This window comes from Spea bombifrons, chromosome 5, assembly GCF_027358695.1.
Source record: "Spea bombifrons isolate aSpeBom1 chromosome 5, aSpeBom1.2.pri, whole genome shotgun sequence".
NCBI classification, from domain to species: domain Eukaryota; kingdom Metazoa; phylum Chordata; class Amphibia; order Anura; family Pelobatidae; genus Spea; species Spea bombifrons.
The window spans coordinates 8,445,409-8,471,141 of NC_071091.1; the positions used below are offsets into that span (position 1 = coordinate 8,445,409).

Here is a 25,733-nt window from a genome sequence, read left to right on the forward strand (position 1 = left end):
CTCACCCCCCAGCGCTGTATACAAGAATAATAACCCCCCCCAAGCACTGTATACAAGAATAACCTCATCCCCCCCAGCGCTGTATACATGAATAACCTCACCCCCCCCGCGCTGTATACAGGAATAACCTCACCCCCCCCGCGCTGTATACAGGAATAACCTCACCCCCAGCATTGTATACAGCAATATAGGTTCATATTGAGAAAAAATCCTTTTTATCTCATTTTCTTCCAATAAACTCCCTTTATATGCAGACCTGGAGGCCGCCATTCTTGTCGCTCATTTTTAGGTGATGCTGTTTGCTCAAACACCACACTGAGCTGATGCTTTATGGCAATTCTAATGAAGTCCATTCCTCCATAGACTTTCATTAATCAGAGTGTCTGGCTGGACAATTAAGACCAAGCCATTCTATTGTTTACCGCTGGCAGTATATTATTTTGGCTATGCAGCTGTAATATTTATGCATTATCATCATTTGTATTTATATATAGATATAGATATAAACATAGGCTATGGGTAGTTTTAAATAACTGAGCTTTATTTATAATAAAAGCCGGGAGGTGGACAGCTGCCCTTTAAATCTGAACATGACGTGGGTCCTGTATAAATCCGTGCAACTAGCACTGCCTGATGCGCAAGCGAACCCAGAATAATGGATGCGTCGGCTATCTCCGCATCTCCAACCATGTTTTAGGCTGAAGGGTTTGCCGTTTTCTCTCTCTTATGTCCCTTTTTTCCTAGTGTTTTTTTTTTTACTAACCATAGTGTGAAATGCAGTGTATCGCGGATATTAACCAAGGCTTTTGATGAATTGTTTAACGAATGCACTTTGTGAATGCGGTTTTTGTGAATGCAATCTAAACCTTATCGGTAAAGAGAAGATGTGTTTGTGGTGCAGGTTTGAAGGTTACATCAGGGGCGCCCCTCCCCAAAAATGTTCTGACTTACATTTTGACCATAAAAAATAATAATAATAATAATAATAAAAAAAAAATTGGTTGCGATGGTTCTAGACAGATCCTTTAAAACCAGGTTCTCTCCCGCCACGTGACAGCACCGGCAGAGAGGAGCCACCACATCCGCTGTGGTGTCGCAGAGCATATTAGCCCCGGCCACCCTCTGCCTTGTCCCGCCCATCTTCCGCCTATACCCCACCCCTTAGGGAGGGCTAGCATTTTGTCATGCGGGTTCTGTTTGCGCCGTGGACTATTCTGACGTATTAAAGGGGAGATTTATGATAATGTCCATGATGGGCAAAATTACTTGTAATCTCTCCTGCCTGCTCATGCTTAAGCGAATAAACCAAAAGTATCCATAGTATTTACAATACAACACAGTTTAGGCTTTATACATAGCTGGGAAATTTATGGCTCCGGCACCCCCCTTGCAGGCAGGAGTCCCGCTGATGTCGGTGGCGGGTCCCGCCGCTGTTTAAGGGGGTGTCGGATCACTGCGCTTCTCTGAGTCTCCGGCCTAAACCTAGGTTCTTATGTATGTACATACATGATGCTGTCCCTTTAAGCACTGCCATGAAGGTGGAGGAAGTGCGGAGCGATCCTTGCTGAACAGGATCCAAAATGACTTATTACGCTGCGAGCCTTTGGGGTGACGCTAGGAGCTACTTTCTGCTGGCACCATAAAATAATGCTTTTTTTTCTCCTTTTTTGCAGATTGTTTCAAGTTTTAAGGCTACAACCTCTCGGGCTGTATGCCAGCTGGTGAAGGAGTACGTCGGACACCGCGATGGACTGTGGGATGTCAGCGTGACCCGGACTCAGCCGGTGGTGTTGGGAACAGCTTCTGCCGGTACCTGATTTCACTAACAATTTACTGTTTAAGCGTTTAATGCTCTGTCCCGCTGAGCCGGGGGCTTCACGCGCTGCTTTTGTTCTGTACGCTGTCCATACAATCGCTCTGTTGTGCCGACAGCATTAAACCGGCTAGAACAATAACGTGGGGGTAGCTGGAAACTTGTTGCATTCCGCTGACTTGAAATAACTAAGAATTTTAAGGAGGAACGGTGAAATCTGAGACAAAACCGTAATATTAGTTAAAATATGCATGTTTTAATTCCCTTTTCACTGTGTTGGCCTCTACCACTTCTCCTGGGAGGCTGTTCCGCTTTTTCAGATTTTCAGATTTTCTAGATCTGGCATCAGATTTTCCCCACCAAAGACATAGTCAGTTAAAATGCAACAATCCATAATATGCTGTGTATAGGTCTAAGGATTAGAGATGATCTATAATGCATGTAAATCGCAGAATATCCCAGAAACTATGGGAAGGGTCACATGACCTCACAGAATATCACACAGCCATGGGAAGGGTCACATGACCTCACAGAATATCACAAAGCCATGGGAAGGGTCACATGACCTCACAGAATATCACAAAGCCATGGGAAGGGTCACATGACCTCATAGAAACCTTTGGAAGGGTCACATGACATTGCAGAATATCACAAAACCATGGGAAGGGTCACGTGACCTCACAGAATATCCCTAAACCAAATGCCCTTACCTCTACACATTTTTATGTTGCTTTCTTATTTTAATATTATTTGTTATACCGAAAACTGGGGAAGTCGACATTTTAACTTCTTAGCTGCCAGTTGCATTTTTGCCTCCTGGCATTTGAAGAGTTAAGTAGCATCTATTTTAAGAACTCTTTTATTGCTGATCTGGCCTTTTTTGTTTTTTTATATGAACTCGGCAGCGCATCCGTTACCCGAACCGGTTATGCCCGATTAGCCTTTGCCGGTCTGTCTCCGGGTTCCCCATTGATATTCAGGTCCAGTGACGATGCGGCTTATGTTCATTTCCCACGATGCTCAGCGAATCATTAAAGGCTTTAAAGCAGACGTCTGTTTTGCCAAATCATTGTCAGCCCTGTAGATCCATACTAAAATAAGCCGCATGTATGTAATAGAAGCCCACATATATGTGCGTATATATAGATAATAGGAGCAGCCCTGTTATTATTCTATAACAGGATCTACATTATTATTCCCCCCATTGCTGTCTTTGACCTGTTAACTTGCTGAACACAATCTTAGAGCAAGCAAATCGATTAATTCACTTGCGCGGCTGAGCCTTGTGGGAGTCTGCCTGGAGCAGACTGAGCCCCGGGGGGGGGGGTTCCTGTGCCCGGATCAGACCCAGACGGCTGTCTGGTTTAGCGTGGTTTCTCCAAGCAGGCGCGTGCGGATTAACAAACCCCGTGTTTGCAGTTCAGCGTTTTAATCTCTAGAGCGTATTTGTTATGCTTTTGTGAATTGGTTACCTATTATTGGCCGGGGTCAATAAGTCAGGTTTTATAGGTTTATTTAAGGGTGTCGAAGCTTATTAGATGTTATAAAATCCCTGTTTTGGAGAAATAATGACATTTGTCGAGATAGTAGTGCAAACAGGCGTGGGGTGATTAGCGCACCGCGGGAATAGTGAACAGTAGTGCCCGTAAATAAATACTCCTGCCACACGTGTATGTTTGGGCTTTCTCTTAAAACCTTTTCCCCCTCTTTCCTTAGATCACACAGCGCTGCTTTGGAGCATCGAAACTGGAAAATGCCTTATGAAGTATGTCGGCCATGCTGGATCAGGTAAAAAAAAAAATAATAAAAAAAAAATAAATAAAAATATATATATATAATAAATGAGTGCTGGGAGTGAAGGGGTGTTTATTTCAGTGGAGATGGTGGAACAGCACCTTTAAAGGGCAGTCAAGCTTTATAGGTTGGATTCTCTGCTGTCTGGAGGCGCCGCTGGCGTTACGGAAACTGGATAAATAGTCAGATGCTGCCGACTCGCTGCCGGTCAGCACGAGGCAGGTGATAACGCTCTCAGCGCGTTCGGCCATGAGATTAAACTGAGAAAAGGTTCACATCTCGCTGGGTTGCTTGAGATCTCGTTAATCCCATCCTGCTGCTGGGAACACGGTCCGGCGGTGCCTGTGCATGCGCACCCGGTGTCTCGTTCCATTTTACTCATTAGTAAGAGCGATACTGCATGGCTCTCCTCGCTATTACACCGGCTCCCCGCTCTCTCTTTATCCAAAGCATCGGTCCGACAGGCAGCCTCAGAGAGAAGTCGCCCGCGCCGCCCCGTCCTGTCCGGGTGAAATGGTTTGGAACCGGTCCGTAGCTCTCCCGGCTCCGCTTGTATATAGCCATAAGCCAGCGAGGCAGACAGTAATGGGGAGCTGTCGTCTAAATGGTTTATAAAGAGCTGAGATACATGTAGCCCCTCTTCTTATTTTTAGAACACTCTGGCATGATCTTATTGATCTGATTGATTAAACGTTATCTTTGTCATGTGCTTTGTTCTCAAATCTCATGTTACACGAGGGAAAGCAGCATTAATACAGAGATTCTGATTCTATATCGGAACTCCCACCAAATCACATTTTCCAAAATATTGTGCTTTTATAAAAAAAATAATACCCCAAGCGACTAGACAGGCACTCTGATTCCTTATCATACCGTCTGGGGTTAACAATAGAAAGGGTCACTCTTATTCACCCATTCGAACACTCTGACTAATGAAAGTCTGTGGAGGAACGGACTTCATTAGCATCGCCGTAAAGCATCAGCTCAGTGTGGTGTTTGAAGAAGGAAGTCACCCAACACATCAACCGTGACAACCTCCAAAGAGTTTATTAGAACAAAGTGAGATAAAATCACGTTTTTGTCAATGCTGATACAGTGCTTGGGGGGAGGGGGCGGTTATGACTGTATACAACGACGCGGGGGGGGAAGTTATGGGAGAAAATAACAATTGTTCTGGGCAGAATGTTCTGTGTACAAAGTGATCAGGGAAGTTCAATTGATTTCTCGGGGATAAGAGCACTTTTCAAACTTTGAAAAGCATCCGATCGTTGTTTATTCAGATCACTGTTATTCAGTAAAGTCCGTCGCCGTGCGGGGTCTCGTTCCCGCGCGTTTGAGCCGATACTCAGTTTCCCGTTTCTTGTTTTGGTTTGCAGTAAACTCCATAAAGTTCCACCCAGCAGAACAGATTGCTTTGACAGGTAAGAGGATTTTGGGTTTATCACTTTTATTATGATTTGCTCATAACATATGCGTGTATTATATGCTTTGATAAAATCAACGTATTCAACTCCGTAATGAAGCACGGCCCTTTAATACTTACGGCATTGAAGAATGAATTTATTAAAGGAAATTCTGCAAGATTCAGCGGAAATTAACATCCATTCGTCAAATAATTGTAGTTTATTTTGAGTATTGGAAGAATATAACTGTGTGTGTATATGTATATGTATATATATAATATAGTATGTATGTATTCCAATTTAAAGAGTTCTTTACATGGTTTCTCATGTTAAGGCATCTCGGGTGAACAAATCAAACGCTGATGGAGAATATGTCATGACTTTTGAAATATTTATGAACTTTTAGCCGTTTTTTTGTAACCGAAAGAATAATTTAAAGAATGCGTGACCCTTGAAATAAGCGACTGTTGCAGCCCTAGCAAAGGCCGTCTTTGGACATTGATCTAGTCGCGTTTTTTGGTACGTCCTGAATATAAGAATTCACTGAATTTTGGTAAAATTATTTAATTTCAAGTATCTATGTAGCTGTAAGACCCGAACGCTTATTACTGTCCCTACTATATTTATTTATAAAAAATATATATATACTATGTTAGAGTTGAGTTTGAACTGCAATCCGCTAGCGGGACTGTATCCGCACAGGGCAATCGCTGTATCCGCACAGGGCAGTCGCTGTATGCGGGCAGCGCCATAAACCCCGATTAGGATGATATAAAACGGCATTAGCGTGATCTTGTGAAACGCGTTGACATTATGTTTCTTGTTCCACAGCATCTGGTGATCAGACGGCTCACATCTGGAGGTATATGGTGCAGTTACCAGCGCCGCAGCCGACAGCCGACACAAGTGTAAGCAGAACGCTCTCCAAATACAAGACGGAACGCCCCGGGGCGACATACTTGGGAGATAAGGAAACAAGTTGTTGTCATTTTTACATAGCTTTGATCAAAAAGCATATGTTTCCTCTTCCGCGTTGGGGAAAATAGCTGTCGATTTGCCCCTAGTTAATCTTTACTTTTTGAAGGCTCGTTATGCGTCTCTGGTGTATTCGGTGGCATTGGGTTAAGTCATTAATATTCTATTTCAAGTCCGAATGGCTGCGATAACCTTGGGTTTAGGAGTGACAGCAGGGTATGTCCGTTATTATAAATCAGGATGATAATGTGAATGTATGGCTCTATACGGTGATCTGGGTGCTTGCAGAAAGTAAAAGAACCATGATTTATTCCCAAACTCTAATAGTACAGAGCCGCGCAGCGCCCCCGTGGCCCTTGGGTGCCTGGAGGTTGGATCCGCCTGCTGAGCGTATCCACCCTTACGGCCAACCTCAACGAGCTTCTGCTGCACAATGAGCCCGGATGACCCCAACGGGCCTTAAATTGCACAGATTGAGTTTTGCATTAATATTATAATTGTGTCATTTCACATAATAAGCTACTGCTGAAGACCCAAACCCTTTCGAAGCTGCCCAGGGGGCATTCACCAAATCCCCCCTCCTTGTATCCCTCCCTTTGGTCGCACGCGTTCAGTTGGCGTGGCCGCTGTGCATTCGTGGCTCATGCTGTATATGTCCATATTTGCTGAACCCCATATCACCCTCATATTCCATATCTCATGACCTGTCCTACGCCTTTAAATCCAGCTCTCAGCACAGCTTTGTATGGAGGAGATCTGGCTGATTACTGCCGCTCGTCCGGTTTCAATCTAATCATTGTTTTGGTTAATTAACTGATTTGTTGCTAGTAGCCTTTCAGCACATTCACTCCCACGAACCTGCTCATTCATTCATTCATTCATATATATATATATAAGGCCTGCTCTTCCTTGGCTTGTACCCTGCCAGGATCTGTAACCAGTGATGTGGTTTTAAATCGACGGCCATGCATTTGACTTGTCCTTTTAACTCTCTAGTCTAATTTATTTTAACGCTTCTTTCACTTTCTTTCTGTACCCCTCACTTTCATGCTTTTTCGTCATTTCCTGTTTTGCTTTCATCTGCTTTTATTTTTTGTTGTGTGAATTATGATTATAGAATTCTGGAATGTGGAATAGAGAGAAGGGGCTCAAATAATCTTAAAGAAACAATCTGTCTAATTTGATGCAATTGGTGTGAAGAATAGAAAAACAGCGCCCTCTGCTGGCTGCTCAGTGAAATACACATTTTAACGTGCTAAACACTGCTGCGTCGGATACTAACATCTAGCGTCCGCGGGTTAAACTAATTGTTACAGATCTCGGTACCCCAAGATTTCTAATACACCAGAGACGGCTGGGGTGCGATTCTATTATTTTCCACTACTATACCAATTTCCAAAATGTTTAACGCGTTAAAACGCTACTGCGGTAAAGAGGCAAGTGATGGCATATGGTGAGTAGGAAGCAATGCTGCTCCCGCTACATACACAAGGAACAAGCACAAAGCCTTTGTGAATAGATGGTTTGCTTTCTCACTGCGCTTTTGTGCTAAACCGAATCATTAAAGCGGTTAACGCAACGTCTGCTTTCGCTGCGAGTTTTAACCCTTCGTTATTTCCCGCAGATATCCGGAGAAGAGGAAGTGGATTTCTCTGATAAAGACGAAGCGGATGTGGATGGAGACGTTTCCAGCGAATGTCCAACGGTCCGAGTCGCGTTGACCTCTCTGAAGAGCCACCAGGGGGTAGTCATAGCGGCAGACTGGCTGGTCGGGGGAAAGCAAGCGGTCACGGCCTCGTGGGACAGAACGGCAAACCTGTACGACGTGGAGACGTCGGAACTCGTTCATTCTCTCACAGGTATATGGGAACACCATAGGTGCTTTACCGCTTATACAAAATCCATGACATTCCAGATGAGTTCTTACTTGGCACGTACCCTGTGACCGTCTACACCGATCGGCCATAACAATATGAGCGCCTGCCTAATATTGTGTAGGTCCCCTTTTGCTTCCAAAACAGCCCTGACCCGTTGAGGCATGGACTCCACGAGACCTCTGTGCGCTGTGTTATCCGGCAACGAGACGTTAACAGCAGATCCTCTAAGTCCTGTAAGTTGCGAGGTGCGGCCTCCATGGATGGATCTGGGTGCTGCGTGTTCTCCAGCGACGCACCCGGCCATCCACGTGATGTAAAAGAAAAATGTGATTCATCAGACCGGCCACCTTCTTCCATCGCTCCGTGGTCCTGTTCTTCTGCTCACGTGCCCATTGTAGGCATTTTCGGCAGCAGACAGGGGTCAGCACGGGCGCCCCCTACGATGCACTGTGTGTTCTGAGACCTTTCTATCAGAACCAGCGTTAACTTTTTGAACAGTTTGCACTATAATGTTATGGCTGATCGGTGTATATTATATACAGAGACATCGTGTGCTGGGTCCGGGGCTCTTGCCTCATTGATACCTTGGCCAGCGCGGCTCTTTTAGGCTGGAGGCAGCGGTTTGTCTTTATATTACGCTTTCTCTTCCAATGCTTCGTCCTTTGGCTTCTTCTTTACACTTTATTTTCCTTTTCCCGCCGCTTTATTCCTTATTCAGATTCTCTTTACCCCGTCATGTTCTGCCTCTCCCTTTTCCCGCTTTCACACTTTCTTGATAAACTTGTGCAGACTCCGTCCTGGGTGTATATTTTCTCCTTCGTGGTCTCCCATTTTTCTTGCCTGTACTAGCGGCGTTACCGGCAGCTTGGTTATGAAGCTGGCTATTTACTAAACGGTTCCTCGATGGCATTGCTTGGCTAAAGCCCAAGCCGGGAGACTTTCTGCCGATGGATGTCACCGTAACTCATGCCTCCCAACTCTTCAAATGGCCAAAGCGGGACCCTTTTGTTTCAGAGGGTGCGGTGAGATGGAGAGGGGGCTTTTCTTGAGACTTTTAATGTCCGTTTGAGCCATTTAGTGTACCCCAACGATGCATTTAAAATAATGTATTTTATGTATACATTTTAGCGTGTAAACTCCTTTCCTGCTGTTCCTATACCCATTACTGGACTCTGGAAGGAAAGGGGTAGACTATTCTGCGAGGCGGCAGCGACGTATTCTGATATGTCCTAGGGGGGGCAGGTCCAGGACCCTCTGGTGCATCTCAAGGGGGCCGGTTACCCTACTGGGCGGTCTCGGCATTCCTCAATGGGCCAGTTAAAAGATGAGATCGCAGATCTCCCCAACTGGCCCATTACCCTCATGGAGGTCTGTACTGCAATATGTGGAGCGTCGGGATATGACGTCACGCAGTCAGGATGGCGGCTCAGAAAGGGTGGCTTTTGGAGCTGTCCTGGGTTAGGCCTAGGGCAGTGCTGAAGGTAAATGTGCCACTCGGAGAGGAATGCGTCGGCAAGAGAACCGGAAAGTAGATATGTGTACGTTGAGATTATTCAAAAACAAGGCAGAGAGATGAAGACACTTATTACAATTTTTGTAATTAAATGCTACGTATGCTCCGCGGCGGAGGTGCATGTGATGTCTCTGATATCTCTGATGTCTCGTGGGCACGGAGGCCAGATCAGTGCCGTTACTACTCCAAACCTGTCCGTTAGAATGTTGAATCCACCTGATGTAATGCAGCATTGCTTTTAAGGAATGGTAGCAATATAACGGCATTCAGCTCGAGATGACCCTGCGCAGTTCATTAAATTTTTCATAACCGCAGCTGTAAATAACGCCGTCTGTTTAAAGGGAAGCCGGCACTTTATGTGTTAATAATCAGTTACTATTTGTGATTTCAGGTCACGACCAGGAATTAACCCATTGCTGTACGCATCCCACCCAGCGCCTGGTGGTGACGTCGTCCCGTGACACAACGTTCCGTCTGTGGGATTTCAGAGACCCTTCGATACATTCTGTGAATGTCTTCCAGGGCCACACAGAGTAAGTGCAGCTTAATGCGTCCCTAAGACTTGCAAAGGGGATGAAAGCATTGTTAGGTTATGGAAGATAAAATGCGGTGTTAACCCTTCTGTTAAGCAAATAAACCTTAGCCGGTATGTTTTTTTTTTTTGTTTTTTGTTTTTTGTTTTTTTTTTTTTGTTTTTTTTTGTTGTTAACCTATCAGTGCTTGCCTTTTAACCACATGACAATTTGATTTCTAGGAAATACATGGGCATTTATCTCTATGCGTAGTGATGTATGTAATGCTATATTTAAAAGTGTTAAATAAAGCAGTGTAGGTGGAACCACACCTTTAATATTAGGCAATTGGTTTTTACCCAATGGTGAGTACCTGGCAGGTATAAATAATAATTTCAATCAATAATGTGTTCTTACATAATTTGCTGACATAAATGCAAAAGGGTTTTCTAACGACCTTTAAACTTGGATCAGCGAACACAACATGGCATTGGGAAACAGGAGTGATGGGAGTGATAAAGGGCCATTGGAACACAGGAATGATGGGAGTGATAAAGGGCCATTGGAACACAGGAGTGATGGGAGTGATAAAGGGCCATTGGAACACAGGAGTGATGGGAGTGATAAAGGGCCATTGGAACGCAGGAGTGATGGGAGTGATAAAGGGCCATTGGAACGCCGGAGTGATGGGAGTGATAAAGCACCATTGGAACACAGGAGTGATGGGAGTGATAAAGAGCCTCTGTACTCCTATGAAGAGATTCCATTAAAAATCAGCCGTTTCCAGCTACAATAGTCATTTACAACATTAACCCCGTCTGTGCTGGATTTCTGATCCATTTCATGTTATTTTAAGGGACAAAATTGGCCATTCTTGCAAACTAAGGGACATTCTAAGTGACCCCAAACTTTTGAATAGTAGCATATGTTTATAGGTATGTATGTAATGAATTAATATTGCTGGTTATGCTTTTAACCAAGAAGCTCGTTGCTTCACTGTTATCCTTGTTCAAAGCAAATTTTAATATCCTTTCCGAGTTTCATGACCTTATAAATCCAGTCTAATTTTATGAATTTCCCTTTACCTTTTTAATACATTTTAATTGGATCCCCCTATCCCACCTGTGCACTTTTTTTTTCTCCCAGTAATAAATTTGGATTCTAAATCTGTCCCGTAAATATTCCAATTTATAAATCCATAAGCTTATTACTCGGTTAGTAATACTCTCGAGTTGGAGCTCGCTATCTGAATGAAGATTTACTACCGGAATATGGCTTGTGTGGACTATTTGAATGCTCCGCTTGCCTTTTCATAATTTCATTGCTTCTATATCTTAATAAAGAGCTTTTCTTAAGAGCGCCTGCAGCTCAGCGATAAGCCTCGGCTGGATGAGAGACGCCGCCGCACACACAAATTTTAACAAACCCACAATCTGTCCGGAGTTTGAGTTTGCCCATAAACAGGGCTTTTAATGTATGATTTTGCACATTGCAAGTCTTTGTTATTTTGAAGAATCATTTTTTTTAAAAAATTGGACATAGTTGCGTTTGGAATGTACAAATATGTGACTAAGTCATAAAAAAATTGTATGTTATGGAGACGCGCCAGCAGGTGGCGCTCAAACTATATCAGATTTAAATCGCTACTTCACGAGTTAGGTTTCCACCTATGTTTAACCCCTCCGGTCCCAGAAGAACGTGGTTACATACAAAGCCAGCTGTCTTTTTTTTTTTTTTTCAATTTTTTATATATATATTTATTAAAAAAAAATGTATTTTATATATATATAATTTTTTTTTTATATATTTTTAATTTTTTATATAATTTTTTTGCAGAAATTATGTACAATGTGTGTGCCTTTTTAATAAATTGAAAAATTGTGTTGATTCGGAGAGGATCAGGACCTCTAAAGACTGCCATATGTTTTATGTCATAGGTTAAGACCCCGAGCCTCTGCTTATATTATTTATATATATATATTATTTATAGCGCTCGTTGTTTCGTGAGCGCTACCGGGTAGAATAAATTGCCTCCAGTGCTCAAATCTTCAGCATTTTATTCTCTGCTCCCCAAATCCAGCGCTTAGGCTGTCGCTGCACTTTGTAGCAGAGATTTAAGGAAACAACAAGCCAGCGTTTGTACGAGTAAAGCTGATCTTTCTTCTTTTGTACCAATAGCAAGACGCTCTAACGAGGGCCAGACACCAAAAAAGAATACAAATCTGTCGACAGTTCTGAGAAAAGCGTATATTTCTGTCTAATTGTTATAGACGGCACATTTCACGAACGCTGGCCCTGCCTGCCTTATCTTCCACGGCGCAAGCCGCTAAACTAAATATCGCGCCGACTGACTTATTCTTTATTGTGAGATATAGCGCCATCATATTCCAGACAGCTGCGCAGTGGAACATACAAAAAGCACAAGTTTCACGTAGTCTTAATTGTGCAAAATCAGTAGACCCCCCCCCCTTTTAAATTGTTGAAATGTCTCGCTTTACCCCACCTGTAACCCACTTTTATTGTTCAATTGTTAATATCCCCAGTAAGGTGTTTGGTGTGGAATACAGGGACAGGTCTTTCTCCGAGTCCGCTTTATTATTCGGAGGGATCGAGGGGGGGGGTATTCGCTGCTTGTAAATAATTCGGCAGAAGTGTGACGAGTAAAGATCTTCTGAGAACCCGCGCAGGCTGCATACAATTACATGTTTAATGTAAAATTACCGTAGATTGGACATGCTAACTAAACGAGATTAAAATAAATAAATTAAAAAATCCCCCCCTGGCTTCTACTGAAAAGTAAAGATTATTTCGATTTCTGGAACTGCAGCAGCTTCGTTCCCCTGTAACTGTAACGATACCCGTAATTTCTATATATGTAATCAATTAATTACTTTATTATTCTATATTACTTCTATGTTCATTGACCTTTTTAAAGGGGGCCCAACACCCGGTATACATATAAATGGTAACTACGGATACACACAACCCTGTGCGACGTGCAAAGCTACGGATCCAACGAGGATGATCTGGTGTACATTGTCAAATAGCGACTTTCTATGGACCGTATTGTCGAGACTAAATAGTCCTTTTTTTACCAAATATGTCCAGAACGGTTATACAGATTTTTAGTAAAAGTGCACCTGGCAGCTTTACGGGTTGGACCCACTTTAGCTGCCGGCACGGACTGGCAGTCTTGAACGTCTTATTAAATCATGTTAATGAGACTTCTATGTTTTCAGAACACTCCCTTGAAGATGTATGGGCTCTTCGTTTGCACTCTGCCCTCCCTTCGCCCCGTCTCCAGTGCCCGCTTGTATGACGCCGATGTGTAGTTGTGTAATTCCTCAAATATTCAGCAATAAAACCAGAAAATGAGATCTAGGAAATGGGATCGTAATACTTAAAATAGTTCTTTCCTGCTAACTTTCGTTTGATGTGTAATATTTTCCCCTCCATCTTTTTTTTTTTTTTTTTGCTCGCTAGCACTTTAATGCGCCGTGTTCAATTTTCCATTTTTTTCTATTAGAATTTTTGTCACAATTCATTTACTTTTACGAGGCATTTTGGAATCCGTGTAGCTGGCTGAGATAGAATTGCCTGCCATAGATGAGCAGAAACGGCCTCTTCCGGATCACTTTGACTATTCAAACAGGTATTTGTGTCAATCATTTATAAAGGTGCCTTTCATGACATCTGCCTAAAGTGGCTCTGGAAGCGGGGAGGCGGCGGGCGTCGGATCGTTATGTAGATAATCTTGATTAGTTTGCAATTGAGACTTTCGGCAAAGAATCATCATCTCGCTTTGCGGTGCTAAAGCCAGCGTGTTTGCTCGATCTCACCAGATATGTAAGAAATTCTACAGCCCCGTGCAACGCCATAGAGGGAGAATCTTTCAAGAAATCTGCCCCCTGTATGCCAGACGCTTACGCAGAACATGGGGACCCATTTTTGGGTGTTTTGGGACTGTTTTATGCCATAGCGGAAGTCCTTACGTAAATAGGCTGTTATGGAAACCTTTACATGTCGTGGCTTCCTCTAGGCTGGTATTATGTTGATAGGGATGCACCGAAATGAAAATTCTCAACCGAAAATTCAGGATTCACTTGGCCGAAACCGAAAATGACCCCCCCCGCCTTTTAAAAAAAAAACAAACAAAAAACCCCACACTTTGAACAGCAAATCACACTCCTATCATACCCATGTTCTAGCATGTACTGGTTGCCTGGGCATGATAGGAGTGTGATTGCTGTTAACAATCATATATATATATATTAATACTGTTGTTGCATTTTTCTGTCCAATTTTGGTGTTACTTTTAATATTGGACAAGAAAATCAACAATATTATAAATATAATTGCTAACAGCAATCACACTCCTATCATGCCCAGGTAGCCAGTACATGCTAGAACCTGGGCTTGATAGGAGTGTGATTACAGGCTCCCTATGCCATGCTATTCCCCCCACACCAACTTACACATCCATGCTATCACGCACACTCATTCACATTCATTCACTCATTCAAATACTCATTCATTCCCTTAATCATGCATACTTGCTCATAAAGTTTGGTGCATGCTGGTTAATAGCAGAAGTCAGTTGCGAACACTGCGTTTTTGAGGCCAAATCCATGAACAGAAACATGGCTGAATGCTAATGTGCCCTCGTGGGCCACTGTTGATAACAGACACCCGGGCATGGATCTTGTGGCTGCCTAATGAAGCCACGCCAGTTTCATGTGTTCCGCTTGCTCTTCGGGTTCGGCCGATTATCCTGGACCGGTAGGATTATCCCGCGTTTCCTGGTTCTATGCACTTGTCAAGTGTGAACGATACAGATAATCAACCGGAATCCTATACAATCGATATTTCCAAAAGAACCATCAAAGCAAAAGTACAGAGTTTCCATCAGGCTGCCTGAAAGGTGGATTACATTCACATTACATAAGATAAAAGCACAATTAAGTGGTTAAAGCCCACTGCGTTCTAAATCAGAACCCGCTAGGTTTTCAGTTTCCAGGTTCTGGCATCGGGATGGATGGATTCGGCTGCGCTGCGCGTCCCCGGCAGACCACCGTGACCTGCGATAGAGCCGGTAACCAGAAGTCCCTTGCCTTGAGATGTGTTGAACACGGGCTCCCTTTTACTTACGTTCATAACATTACTCAGGGACGTCCCGACTTTACATGTTCGTGACAACCGCTTCTAAGACAGTTCTACAAATAATGGGAATTGAGGGTTAATCTTGGGATTTGATGCCTCCTAAGATCCCACCGCATCAGCATTTCATGGTCCAGCATCCCTTACATCATATTTTATTTTTTTTTGTCCCCCCTATGTGTGAAATTTCAGCAGATTGTTATGCGAAACAGTCCCTGGTCTCTGTGTGACTGGGGAGACAGCTGCTCGTCCTAATGAGGAGTGCCAGCATCACAGTATTTCCGTTGATTGAGACCCACGGAGGGAGCAGAATGTTCCAGATCGGGCAGTGGTGTGTGGTGAAAAAAGTGCCTTTTTGTCAGCTGGAAGTACATGCTCGGCTGCTCCCCACGACAAGATAAATTAGTTTTGCTGAGGTTTGGCAGAGCCGGAATCTTTTTCGGAGGATCGTAGCATCGCACCGCACTCCCTGCGAGACCGGGGGCTTTAAGTGTCTGTAGACCATGCTGTCGGTACGCGCAATTTATTTAATTTTTTTATTTTTTGCCGTCATACCTGTGAGTTATGAAAATCTTAATGTCTTATAGCATCCCATTAACACATGGTCCACTGGCCTCCTGTCGGGGCTTTCTTCTCCATTTTTAACATTCATTTAGTCAAAAAGTAATTTAACCCAATAGTGATTTTTATTTTTTTAAAGGCAGCTCAACTGATTCTCAGGATTCCAAATTGTATCTCGTTCGTTCCCGGGATTCTTCCTTACAGATGCGTGGTGAATTGTAGCGTTGCCAAGCTCTCGCTCGGAATGACAATAGCTGTTTTCATCCGCGTTCGGAAGACTTGTTACGGTCCGTTCGGTCGACGGTGTTGTTGCTTAGCAAATGTGACACGAAACACATTGTTTTTCTAATTCCCCTTCATCTCTTATAACTTATTGATATGTCTATTTATCCAAGTGGCGTTGAAGCTCTGACGTGTCTTCACTTGATAAATGTGATGTTTTGTGTTTGCCGGTTTTTGCATAAGGGGACGTTGATAAATTGCTTTGCTTTCTGCTCTGGAGGCACCGCTGCTTCTTCTTGTGTTAACCCTCGCCGACTCCAGAAAGCTCTATTTCAGCGTTAGGAAAGCGGACGTCTCTTTTTTTTTTTTTTTTTTTTTTTTTTGGGACTTGGACCTTTACAGATCCTGTATTATTTGAAACTCTGTCGGGCTCCAGGGCACTAATTACGTCTTCTACTTCTCATTTGTTACATATGTATCATCTAATAATGTGGTGCGCAGTTAGACGAATGAGGAAATTACGGTACAAAGTGCTAAAAACTATGCAGTTGTGATGTCTTTCATCTTCTAAGATTTAATTAAATTTGGAGTCGCATAAAAGGAACAAGCAGCAGGTGGTGTTCCTTATTAAGTTTGATGTAACTAAGACCTGTGTGACAGTCGGTGAGGTCAGTGAGCCCCGGGAACTCAGTTTTACTTGTATCCATTTTTAAGGTGAGTTGCAGGTTCCTGATATTCCCCCAATCAGGGTGAGCCTAGGGTTAGTGGCATCTGTCTGCGGTATTCCTTCTGCGCCCCCTGTAACTAAAACACCTGCTCACCGTAACACCATACCATAACACACAATCACTCTAACACCATACACTTCTGCATCTCCTCCTCACCACCATACAGTTACACACACATGCTAACACCATACACTAACACTCGCTCGCTTAACAGTATACAGTTACACGCACATGCTAACACCATACACTAACACTCGCTCTCTTAACTCTATACAGTTACACACTGTCTCTCCCCCACCCTATTCCTCTTTCAGCCAAGTTGGCTGCTCACCCTTCTTCTTACCACACTCAGGCCTTATCTTTTCAGGGGTCACATAACACTCACCTCCCGACACGCGGGCACACACCTAGCACGCCTCTGGCCATAATTAAAAGCTGTTACTCAAACGCCAGATTTACATTTTCTTGCTTGTTTTTTTTGCCAAATCCATGGTAGATTTAGAACTCTGTTTAGTGAGTGTACCCTAATATGTCACTGCTGATACTTTATTTCATGTAAGGTCTGAATTGAATTTCATTTTACAGGACTGTATATTCACAAGATGTTAGAGTCTAAAAACACTTAATGCTTCTGAATAATTCCCATCTTGTGGGAAGCCGTTATAGCTGCAAATGGGGGACCAACTACATTGTCGATGTATTTAGAATGTGATGTCATCAAAGTCCCTGTTGATGTAATGGTCAGGTGTCCCAATACTTTTGTCCATATAGTGTACATGTACTTTAATATACTTCTTAGCCCTGGCTATAATTACCCTCTGTACGGCCAGTCCTGACTTCTTTTACATGGAGCAGAATCATTTCTGTAAAACACTAGACTAAAAGGATATTTGGCGGTGAGATGTAACTTAGTACTTAGCTTAACTTAGTACTGTGAAGGGAAAACCCTACCAAGTTTCTGTAGCAAGTAGAAACAATTTGGCCCTTACTGATGCATACATTTTTCATATACAAAAACTGTTTGGGTTTTTCTTTTAGGTAAATTAGACCCTTAGATCTCACCCCCCCCCCATTTAACTCCCTTCTCTCCCGGCCTCCAAACTACTGGAACATGTAATGTTTCAAAAACCCAAACCATTGTCTTTACTCTCTGCTCACCGCGTCACAATCTGGATTCCTTCCGCAACACTCTACCCTCTACTAACAATCTCTCGACGTGTTGGACCACCCAATTCTCCTGGAAACCCCTCATTCTTATAGCATCTGTGACATGCATCCCTCCTGGTTCAGATCCTTCATCTCCGACCGTATCTTTAGTGTCTTCTTCTCTGGCACTTGTTCCTCTCCCCTTCTGCTATCTGTTGGTGTGTCTCGGTTCTCATTACTCTTCTACACCTCTTCCCTTCGGCAACAACTAACTGCCCCACCTCTGCACCGATGGCTTGTTAATTTATCTTTCCCCTCCCGACCACTCACCCTCTCTTCTGACTTGCCTTACTAACTGAAATTGCATTCTGGGTACACTACCTGAAGCACAACATCTCCAAGACTGAGTGGAGACTCAATTCCTGATCCCACACTGTTGAGAATTCCTCATTCTACCTGTCAGAGCAAGCAAGAGATTCTTGGTCTCACATTCGAGACCTCGAATTCACCCCTCGTGTCCAGTTGCCCAACCGTATCTTCTGTCTGGATTCTTGCAACTCACTAAGCGACTTCATTTTAAACCCAGTTCTCCAGAGAAGGTTCCAATCTGTTCTCCTCTACCCCAGTCTGCATCATCTCCATGCCAATGACTTTTCCCACACCACACATCGGTACGAATCATCACCCAAGCAGTCCCTCTTCGTCCGTCTCCTTTAACCTAAGCTTCCTGATAGATAGCAGGACCCTCTGATTCTTCTTCTAATGTACCGGTGTACCTGAACATGTGTTCATCTTATTGTCAAATTGTATCTCATGAGTTGTAACACAATTGTACTAGTGCTTACAAGATCTGCTATATCTGCTGCGCTCTATAAGTTGCTTACTTTATGATGTAGGCTTATAGGCAGTATGGTGGTTCCTCTGAGTGATTGAAGAGCACTCACTTCTTGGATGCGGTAAAGGGCAGTGATTTAAGTGGTACTACTGACATCGGATGATATAGTGGGGTCTCCTTTTTTTTTTTTTTTTTAACGCGTATTTTTCTCCCCGCGCCCTTGGCTGTTCCTTTAAGAAAGTGTCACAGAGGCTGACGGCACTTCGCCAAATCAGCGATTGCCCCTTTCATGTCAAGACACTAAGGGAGCAGAACTGATTTAGCTGCCACATAATTTTATACGAAATGATGCAACGCTCGGAAATTACATTAACCAACTTTGTCTCATTAATGCAGTATGGTCAGGTCCTAATTAGAACCTAATTTGATGTCAATTTAAATTAAGAGGGCTCGCGTAAATTGGGCCTTTTGTAACCCGGATAGTGTTAATCTCTAATCAGCAGACGGAATAGAACATGAAATCAAATTCTCACAGTACCAGGGAAATGACAGAAACAACTGACATTTTAAATGAAAATTACAAAATTCTAAGAACTGGATGTGCATGACCCCTTTCCAAGGCGTGTGTCACGAAATCAAATGCAACGAGACGATAAGCTGGAAAACCTGAATTAATGTGATGGCTGCGGACAGAGAACGTGCTCTTTATTTTCTCTGGCATGAAGCGCGCAAAATCTTATCTTGTTTTCTCTACATTCTTGGTCGTTGCAGGACTAAGCAAGAAAAGTGTCCGGTAGTTTGACAAAGCCATGGCATTCTATTCTTATTTGTCTTAATTTAAAAAAATAATAATAATGGAATATTTTCATAGGCGTACAGAGGCCCTTTATCACTCCCATCACTCCTGCGTTCCAATGGCCCTTTATCACTCCCATCACTCCTGTGTTCCAATGGCCCTTTATCGCTCCCATCACTCCTGTGTTCCAATGGCCCTTTATCGCTCCCATCACTCCTGTGTTCCTATGGCCCTTTATCACTCCCATCACTCCTGTGTCCCAATGGCCCTTTATCGCTCCCATCACTCCTGTGTCCCAGTGGCCCTTTATCGCTCCCATCACTCCTGTGTTCCAGTGGCCCTTTATCACTCCCATCACTCCTGTGTGCCAGTGGCCCTTTATCACTCCCATCACTCCTGTGTTCCAAGTTTAAGTTTAAAAGGTTAATTGATAGTCAGAAAACCCTTTTATAATTTTGTTACAGCCAGAAATGTCCTTGTTTTCCATGAAAGCAGCTCAGTGACCCCAAACCTTTGAGGGTAGTTTATGGAACATTCAATCCAGTTATGTAAAAGGAATTTTCTAAATTGATACAATACATTAAGGCGGATCTGCCGCTTTTCCCGCATCCACACTTCTTTTTGTGGTTATGATGCCCCAATCGGTTATCTCTCCCCTATTGTTAAGTCGCTGGCTGTTGCTGATTGGTACGGGCAGTAAGGGTGGGGGAGGAGAATAGCGTAAACTTCAGGGAATTATAATGCAGACTCTGCCACAGGCTGTCAGTGCTCTCATACTTTTAAGTATACTTGAAACGGGTGATATGATTGGTGGTGCAAGCTATAGGTATTTTAATTTAAGAATTTAGTTATTTTTAAAGCTGTCATCAAAAAAGTTTTACTTTAATCAGATGCCATTTTCTATGTATTTATTTTTCTTTTTCCTCTTAGTACCGTGACGTCCGCTGTGTTCACGGTGGGTGACAATGTTGTCTCGGGCAGCGACGACCGCACGGTGAAGGTTTGGGATTTAAAAAACATGAGGTCGCCAATCGCAACGATCCGTACCGATTCCGCGGTGAACAGGTAAGAATCGACCAACGTGATCGCTGAGATAGAGGCTGCAGTACGGTATTTGTGATAACCCCGCAATAATAGTAAGGGGTAGAGGTTAATGCGGGGAGGGAATGTAAATGCAGACGGAGTAAGAGAACGTAAAGCACGTAACGTTTTTATAGCCGCCTAGAAGACACGAATTGTTCTCATCAGCCGTCAAATTAGCGTTTTCTGGGGGTTCTTACCCTCCAATGTGCACGAGCGTCGCACTGAATGGGCTGACCTGGCCCTGCATAATGTATAGCTCAGTCACTGAGGTGAAATACAAGAAATGTCTCTGATTGAACAGCATCAAAAGCTCTATAAATAACCATGTGACCTGGAGTCAGGATAGAGGGCCGTATAATGCTATTCCTTTATGTAAAGCGGGGATGTTACGAGGCCTTTCTCTCCTTCTTTTGGTTATTAGATGAGTTAGGAAAGGTTTTGGTAATTGAAGTAACCTCGATACAGACATGATTGCAGAGACCATGGAAAGAACGCCCTGTTTTAACATCAACTCTGTCTTAAGTCTGCCAGAAAATATCCTTTCCTAAAACCGTTCTGCGACGGCGATGGCCGCTACTAATCCGTAATTATATCGCGTGTTGAATGAAGATGCAACATATATTCATTCAGGAGCAGTATTAAAATCCAATCTGCATATACAGGATTATTCCTCCCCTTACACACAACTCTACTGATATAAAGTAGCCGTTATTAGTAAGTCTCATGGGATATGAAATTAATTTATTGGTGCTGAAAGCCATAAGACGGTTCTTCTTTAAAGTAATCGCTGTTACTGGGGCTGCTCTGTACGAGTGCCCGAGGCCTACGTGTAGGTATAGATCAGAAGGTGCGGAGCGGGGGCATGAAGGCCTGGGACTAGGTGTAAAGTAATCGTGCGTCTTCAGTGACAAGGCGGCTTTGATTGGCGTAGTGGTGGGCGTACGTAGCTATGTTTCTGCGTTACGTGTGAGCTCCATCGCTTCTTTGTTAAATGTGCCAAACTGTAACGTACGGGGCTCGGGGAGAGTGAAGGGGTTATGGTGAAGTCCTTCGCGAGGGGTACTTAAGTCTTCATCACTCCAGTGAGATGCGCTGTAACGGATCCTAAACGTTTCATTGAGGGTGCCTAACTTTTTCGGATTGTACATAAACATCTACAGCCGGTATCATCTCGCTCTTTCAGTCTTTAACCTCTATTCACTAACCATGGAGTTTGCGGAAGAGTTTAAGGTTCCAAACCCTTGAGCTTCTTCTGCAGAGCCGATCCTGAATATTAAGGGGTGAGCCATCCATCTGCAGACCCCCTCGTTTGAGGACCCTCTGTCGTCCCTTGGGCTATCGTTAGGATCATAAATTCTCATTACTTGTGGAGCATCGCTTGGACTGGGATAATTGGACTTGTGAAGCGTAAATGTTGATCTCGTGTATTGCGTTCTGGACGGATTTGATCAAGTTAACTTCATTTTTTTCTCTCTTTTGCAGGATAAGCGTGTCTGTGGGCCAAAGGATTATTGCCCTCCCCCATGACAACCGACAAGTCCGGTTATTTGACATGGCAGGTGTTAGATTAGCTCGCCTTCCCCGCAGTAACAGACAGGTATGTATAAGGGACTTTAACCCGTTCACGACAAAGCCCGTACATGTATGGGGTCACAATCCACGTCCCACCGCTGGCCTTAAAGCCGTAAGCGAGACGGCGCGTTCTGTAGAGCGTTTGTTCTGAAAACGCTGTCATTAAACCGCCGGTGGTCTGTCAGAATAAGAAGGTCCTGAGGATATACAAGGACCTGCTGAGCCAGATCCAAATTACTGGGGTCTTCATGTAAGAGGAGTGCGGTAACCCCCTCTCCTCCCCGTGTATCAGTAGAATGCGAAAAATCATCATTTGGTGTTTTTTGCTCTTTTTATGCTTTTTTCACCCGTTTTATCCTTTTTTCACCCGTTTTATCATACTAGCACTTTTCTTTTCTGCATCTGTCATTACTTGAGTTAGAAAAGATTCTGATGGTTGAAATAACCTTTCCAGGTAGGAACCGAGGAACAGGTACACTCTGAGAGTGCAAGATTAAAGGATTTGGGGGCGATTTTTACTTTCTTTAGATTTTTTTGTTATTTTTGGAACACAAGAATATATTTAAATTGATATTTCCGTTGAACGCCCCTCCCTTTTATTATAATAAACGGCATATTTTTTTATATACATTTTCAGGGCCACCGTAGGATGGTTTCCTGTTCCGTCTGGAGCGAAGATCACACTACCTGCAATCTGTTCACCTGCGGCTTTGACCGTCAGGCCATAGGATGGAATATCAACATCCCCGCGCTGCTGCAAGAAAAATAAAGCCGGGGCGGTCCCGCTTCGTGAACATTTTAAGTTAAAAGCAGGCGGCCGTCTTTACCAGCCTGTCCTTGTTGTGATATGCCCCCCCCCAGAGCTGAGTTCTTTGTACACATTGTTTATGGATCCCAACATTTGCATGAAGTGTGTGGGGTGAGAACAAAACCAAGACGCCCCTTTTTTTCAGTTTTGGTGATAAAATGTTTGATTTGGGATCACATACATGGGAAAAAAAAAAAAGGTGCGACCTTCCGATCCACGTGGCACCCGAGAGCTCCTGTTCTTCAGCCAAGCTGAGCAGTAAGGGGCATTGCGTTTCTGTGAAATAAATGTGAAGTTAATGTAGCCGTTGTGAAGGATATAATAGTCTGTTGCGTTTTATAAGTAGGCATATCTGTAAACTGTTACAAAAAAGAAACTATGGCGTAGAATGTTGCGGTTCGCCCGCCGCGTAGTCCGGCGCTAAACGAAAGCATCACAAAGCACTGCGAGTTCCCGTAGTACGCGGCTGTAAAATATTACCCAAAGCTTTTCGTTTTAATCATCGACTTGCCCTTAAAAAAAAATTAAATAAATAAGTCCGTGCTTTCAGAGTTGAACCAAAACGCAGGTTTCCTTCTAAAAGTAAATATGGAAATGATTAGAAGGAAGAGGGGGTGCCTCGTCATCATCGCCTTCAGTCTTATTTCAGAGATCAGGCACGCAAAGCCAGTTTCAAAATATTAAATATAACATTTAGCACTTTAGCATTGTAGTTAAATATTGCAAAATAATGCAGAAAATAGTCTTCTGAAAAGTCATCAACCCCCCCCCCCAATAAAAATCAAGGCTTATTGTCTGGCTTTGTTGAACTAAAATTACAAATTATTTTTCTTTTTGCATTTCAGTTCTATAGTATAAGTTGTGTTGAAATTCTTTTCCCTATTTTGGGGGGTGGCGGGGCGGGGGGGCATCACATTTAGCATTGTTACCATGCTTTTTTTTAATGCTAGCCAGTGGGGAAACCATTCTCTGCAATAACTTGCCCCATTATTTGCACGCAGAAAAAGGAAATAGCATACACTCCAAAAGCTTTGCAGAGTGAGCAGCCAGCCGGGAATCGGTAAAAAGAAGAGAAAAAAATCGGGCGTTGAAATCTGAGCAATTGAGCCAAATGGTTGTACCGTTCACGTGGCTCAAAATGTTATGTTAATAAAGTTTTATTATAGTAAAGGACCTCCTATTCAAATCGGTGGAAGTAGGGGCCGCCATTCACAGCCTGGTGGGCACACGTGATTGGCTGCTGTTACCCTGCTTCATTGCGAATGGAGCTGTGCATGTGCAGGAAGTGTACTAAAGTACACTTCCTGCGTTCAGTAGAGCTGGGGGGAGGGGGCATAAGGCAGATGTCTAATTTTTTTATATTTTACATGCGCCGGAGACCATGCAAAATTTTGAGCAGCTTTCCTGTAGCTAACTTCAGTAGCCCCAAAAACCACCATCACGGCTAGGGATGCCTAATAACTAATTGAGCACTGGGGCAAATTCTTTGTCTTGTATCCCTCCCTTTTCTCCTCTTCTCTCCCCCCTCTCTTTATCTAATCTCAAAAGGTGGACTACCCAGGACCGCATCTGGGTGTCGCCTGGCAGCACCCCCTGCCATTTGGGCCCTAGGTGACCCCCTAAATCTTTTATATGGTAGGGCTGGCCCTACAAGCAGCAAATTACGTGTAACGTTATATAAATATTGGGGTATGGAAAGTGTTTAGAACTTGCTGCTTAATACGCAGCAGCTTGAGAATAATTTGAAGCTTGATGTTGCCCACGTTGGTGATGAGCATTAATTATTAACTGTCAAATTTATATTTATTACTGATCTATTATAAAAAGGCTCGTAATTCTCACAAGCAGCTGTGTCCAGTTCATTACAAGAATGATCATCACCTATGTATATCTTTCTTTAATAACCTGGAGCCTTCGTGACTTTCAGGTGCACACGTCAGTCCTTATTTATCAAGATATTGCTGGGGCAAAGTACCGAACTAATGTCTTTAGAAGAAACACTGGTTTCCAGGGTGATTGCACCAGCTCATCACCAGTTTTGCCCCTTGGGGTCTCTATTGCAGAGATGCTTAATGGGGGGGGGGTTCTTTAACCTGTTTTTGGATGTATCATACCTTTTTTAGCGTTAATTTACTGCCCTTTACCCCAACTATACTTCACCCCAACATAGGCTCCGGTGTTATGAGCGAGAGGAAGAGCTTCACTGTAGTATTCCTTTGCACGAGGTAACCCCTCCAGCACACATAGGCTTCAACACATAGGTTTAGAGCAGGGGTGTCCAACCTGCGGCCCTCCAGCTGCTGCAGGACTTCATCTCCCATAATTCTCTTTCAGCTAAGGGGCTGGCTGAGGAGTATGGGAGATGTAGTTCTCCAGCAGCTGGAGGGCCGCAGGTTGGACACCCCTGGTTTAGAGCAAAATTCCTCAACATCGGCCCTCATCAGCTCAGCCAAATCACTCATTGTCAGCCATCCAGACCGGTTCTAATTAAGCAAACACCTGTGTTCGCTTATCTGACGGCCGGCACTGCCGGGAATACCCATTGACCAGCGACGAGGAACCTTTGGCTCATAGATTGATTAGTGTCCGTTTGCTAAACGTACGACTGTCGCAGAATTTTCTCTGTTGCCGTTTTTAGAAGCCAGCCAAAATTCCGGTTTAGAATGAATCCTGCTGGTTGGTATAGATCACCGGGGATCTGTTGGAGGTTCCTCAGTAGAGAGAGAGAATCTGTGATAGGCTCTGGGTCTGTGTGAGGAATCCATATCATATGATGCACCAAAAATACTGAATACATCCTTAGCAATTTAATGTGTTTTACTTTTGTGGCAATATGGCAGTAAATCATCCATTTTCATTGTGATATGGGATTAACCCTTCCAGTGTAAGAGATTTGCATTCTCCGTCGTCCACTGAAGGGGGAGGGGTAAATCCTCTT

The 25,733-nt window shown here is 43.6% G+C and overlaps 1 protein-coding gene across 3 annotated transcripts in view; it reads left to right on the forward strand.

Moving 5' to 3' along the window:
• WDR37 (WD repeat domain 37) overlaps positions 1–22,977 on the forward strand; it is a 53,322-nt gene extending 30,345 nt beyond the window's left edge. For all 3 annotated transcript variants that reach the window (XM_053466911.1, XM_053466913.1, XM_053466912.1), the window contains 9 exons: positions 1,674–1,809; positions 3,530–3,601; positions 4,984–5,028; positions 5,842–5,918; positions 7,610–7,844; positions 9,767–9,908; positions 20,263–20,397; positions 21,898–22,012; positions 22,625–22,977. In XM_053466911.1, coding sequence (XP_053322886.1) covers positions 1,674–1,809; positions 3,530–3,601; positions 4,984–5,028; positions 5,842–5,918; positions 7,610–7,844; positions 9,767–9,908; positions 20,263–20,397; positions 21,898–22,012; positions 22,625–22,756 — 1,089 coding nt within the window. In that variant the 3' untranslated portion in view covers positions 22,757–22,977. The remainder of the gene's footprint in view (positions 1–1,673; positions 1,810–3,529; positions 3,602–4,983; positions 5,029–5,841; positions 5,919–7,609; positions 7,845–9,766; positions 9,909–20,262; positions 20,398–21,897; positions 22,013–22,624) is intronic.
• The last annotated feature ends 2,756 nt before the right edge of the window (positions 22,978–25,733 follow it).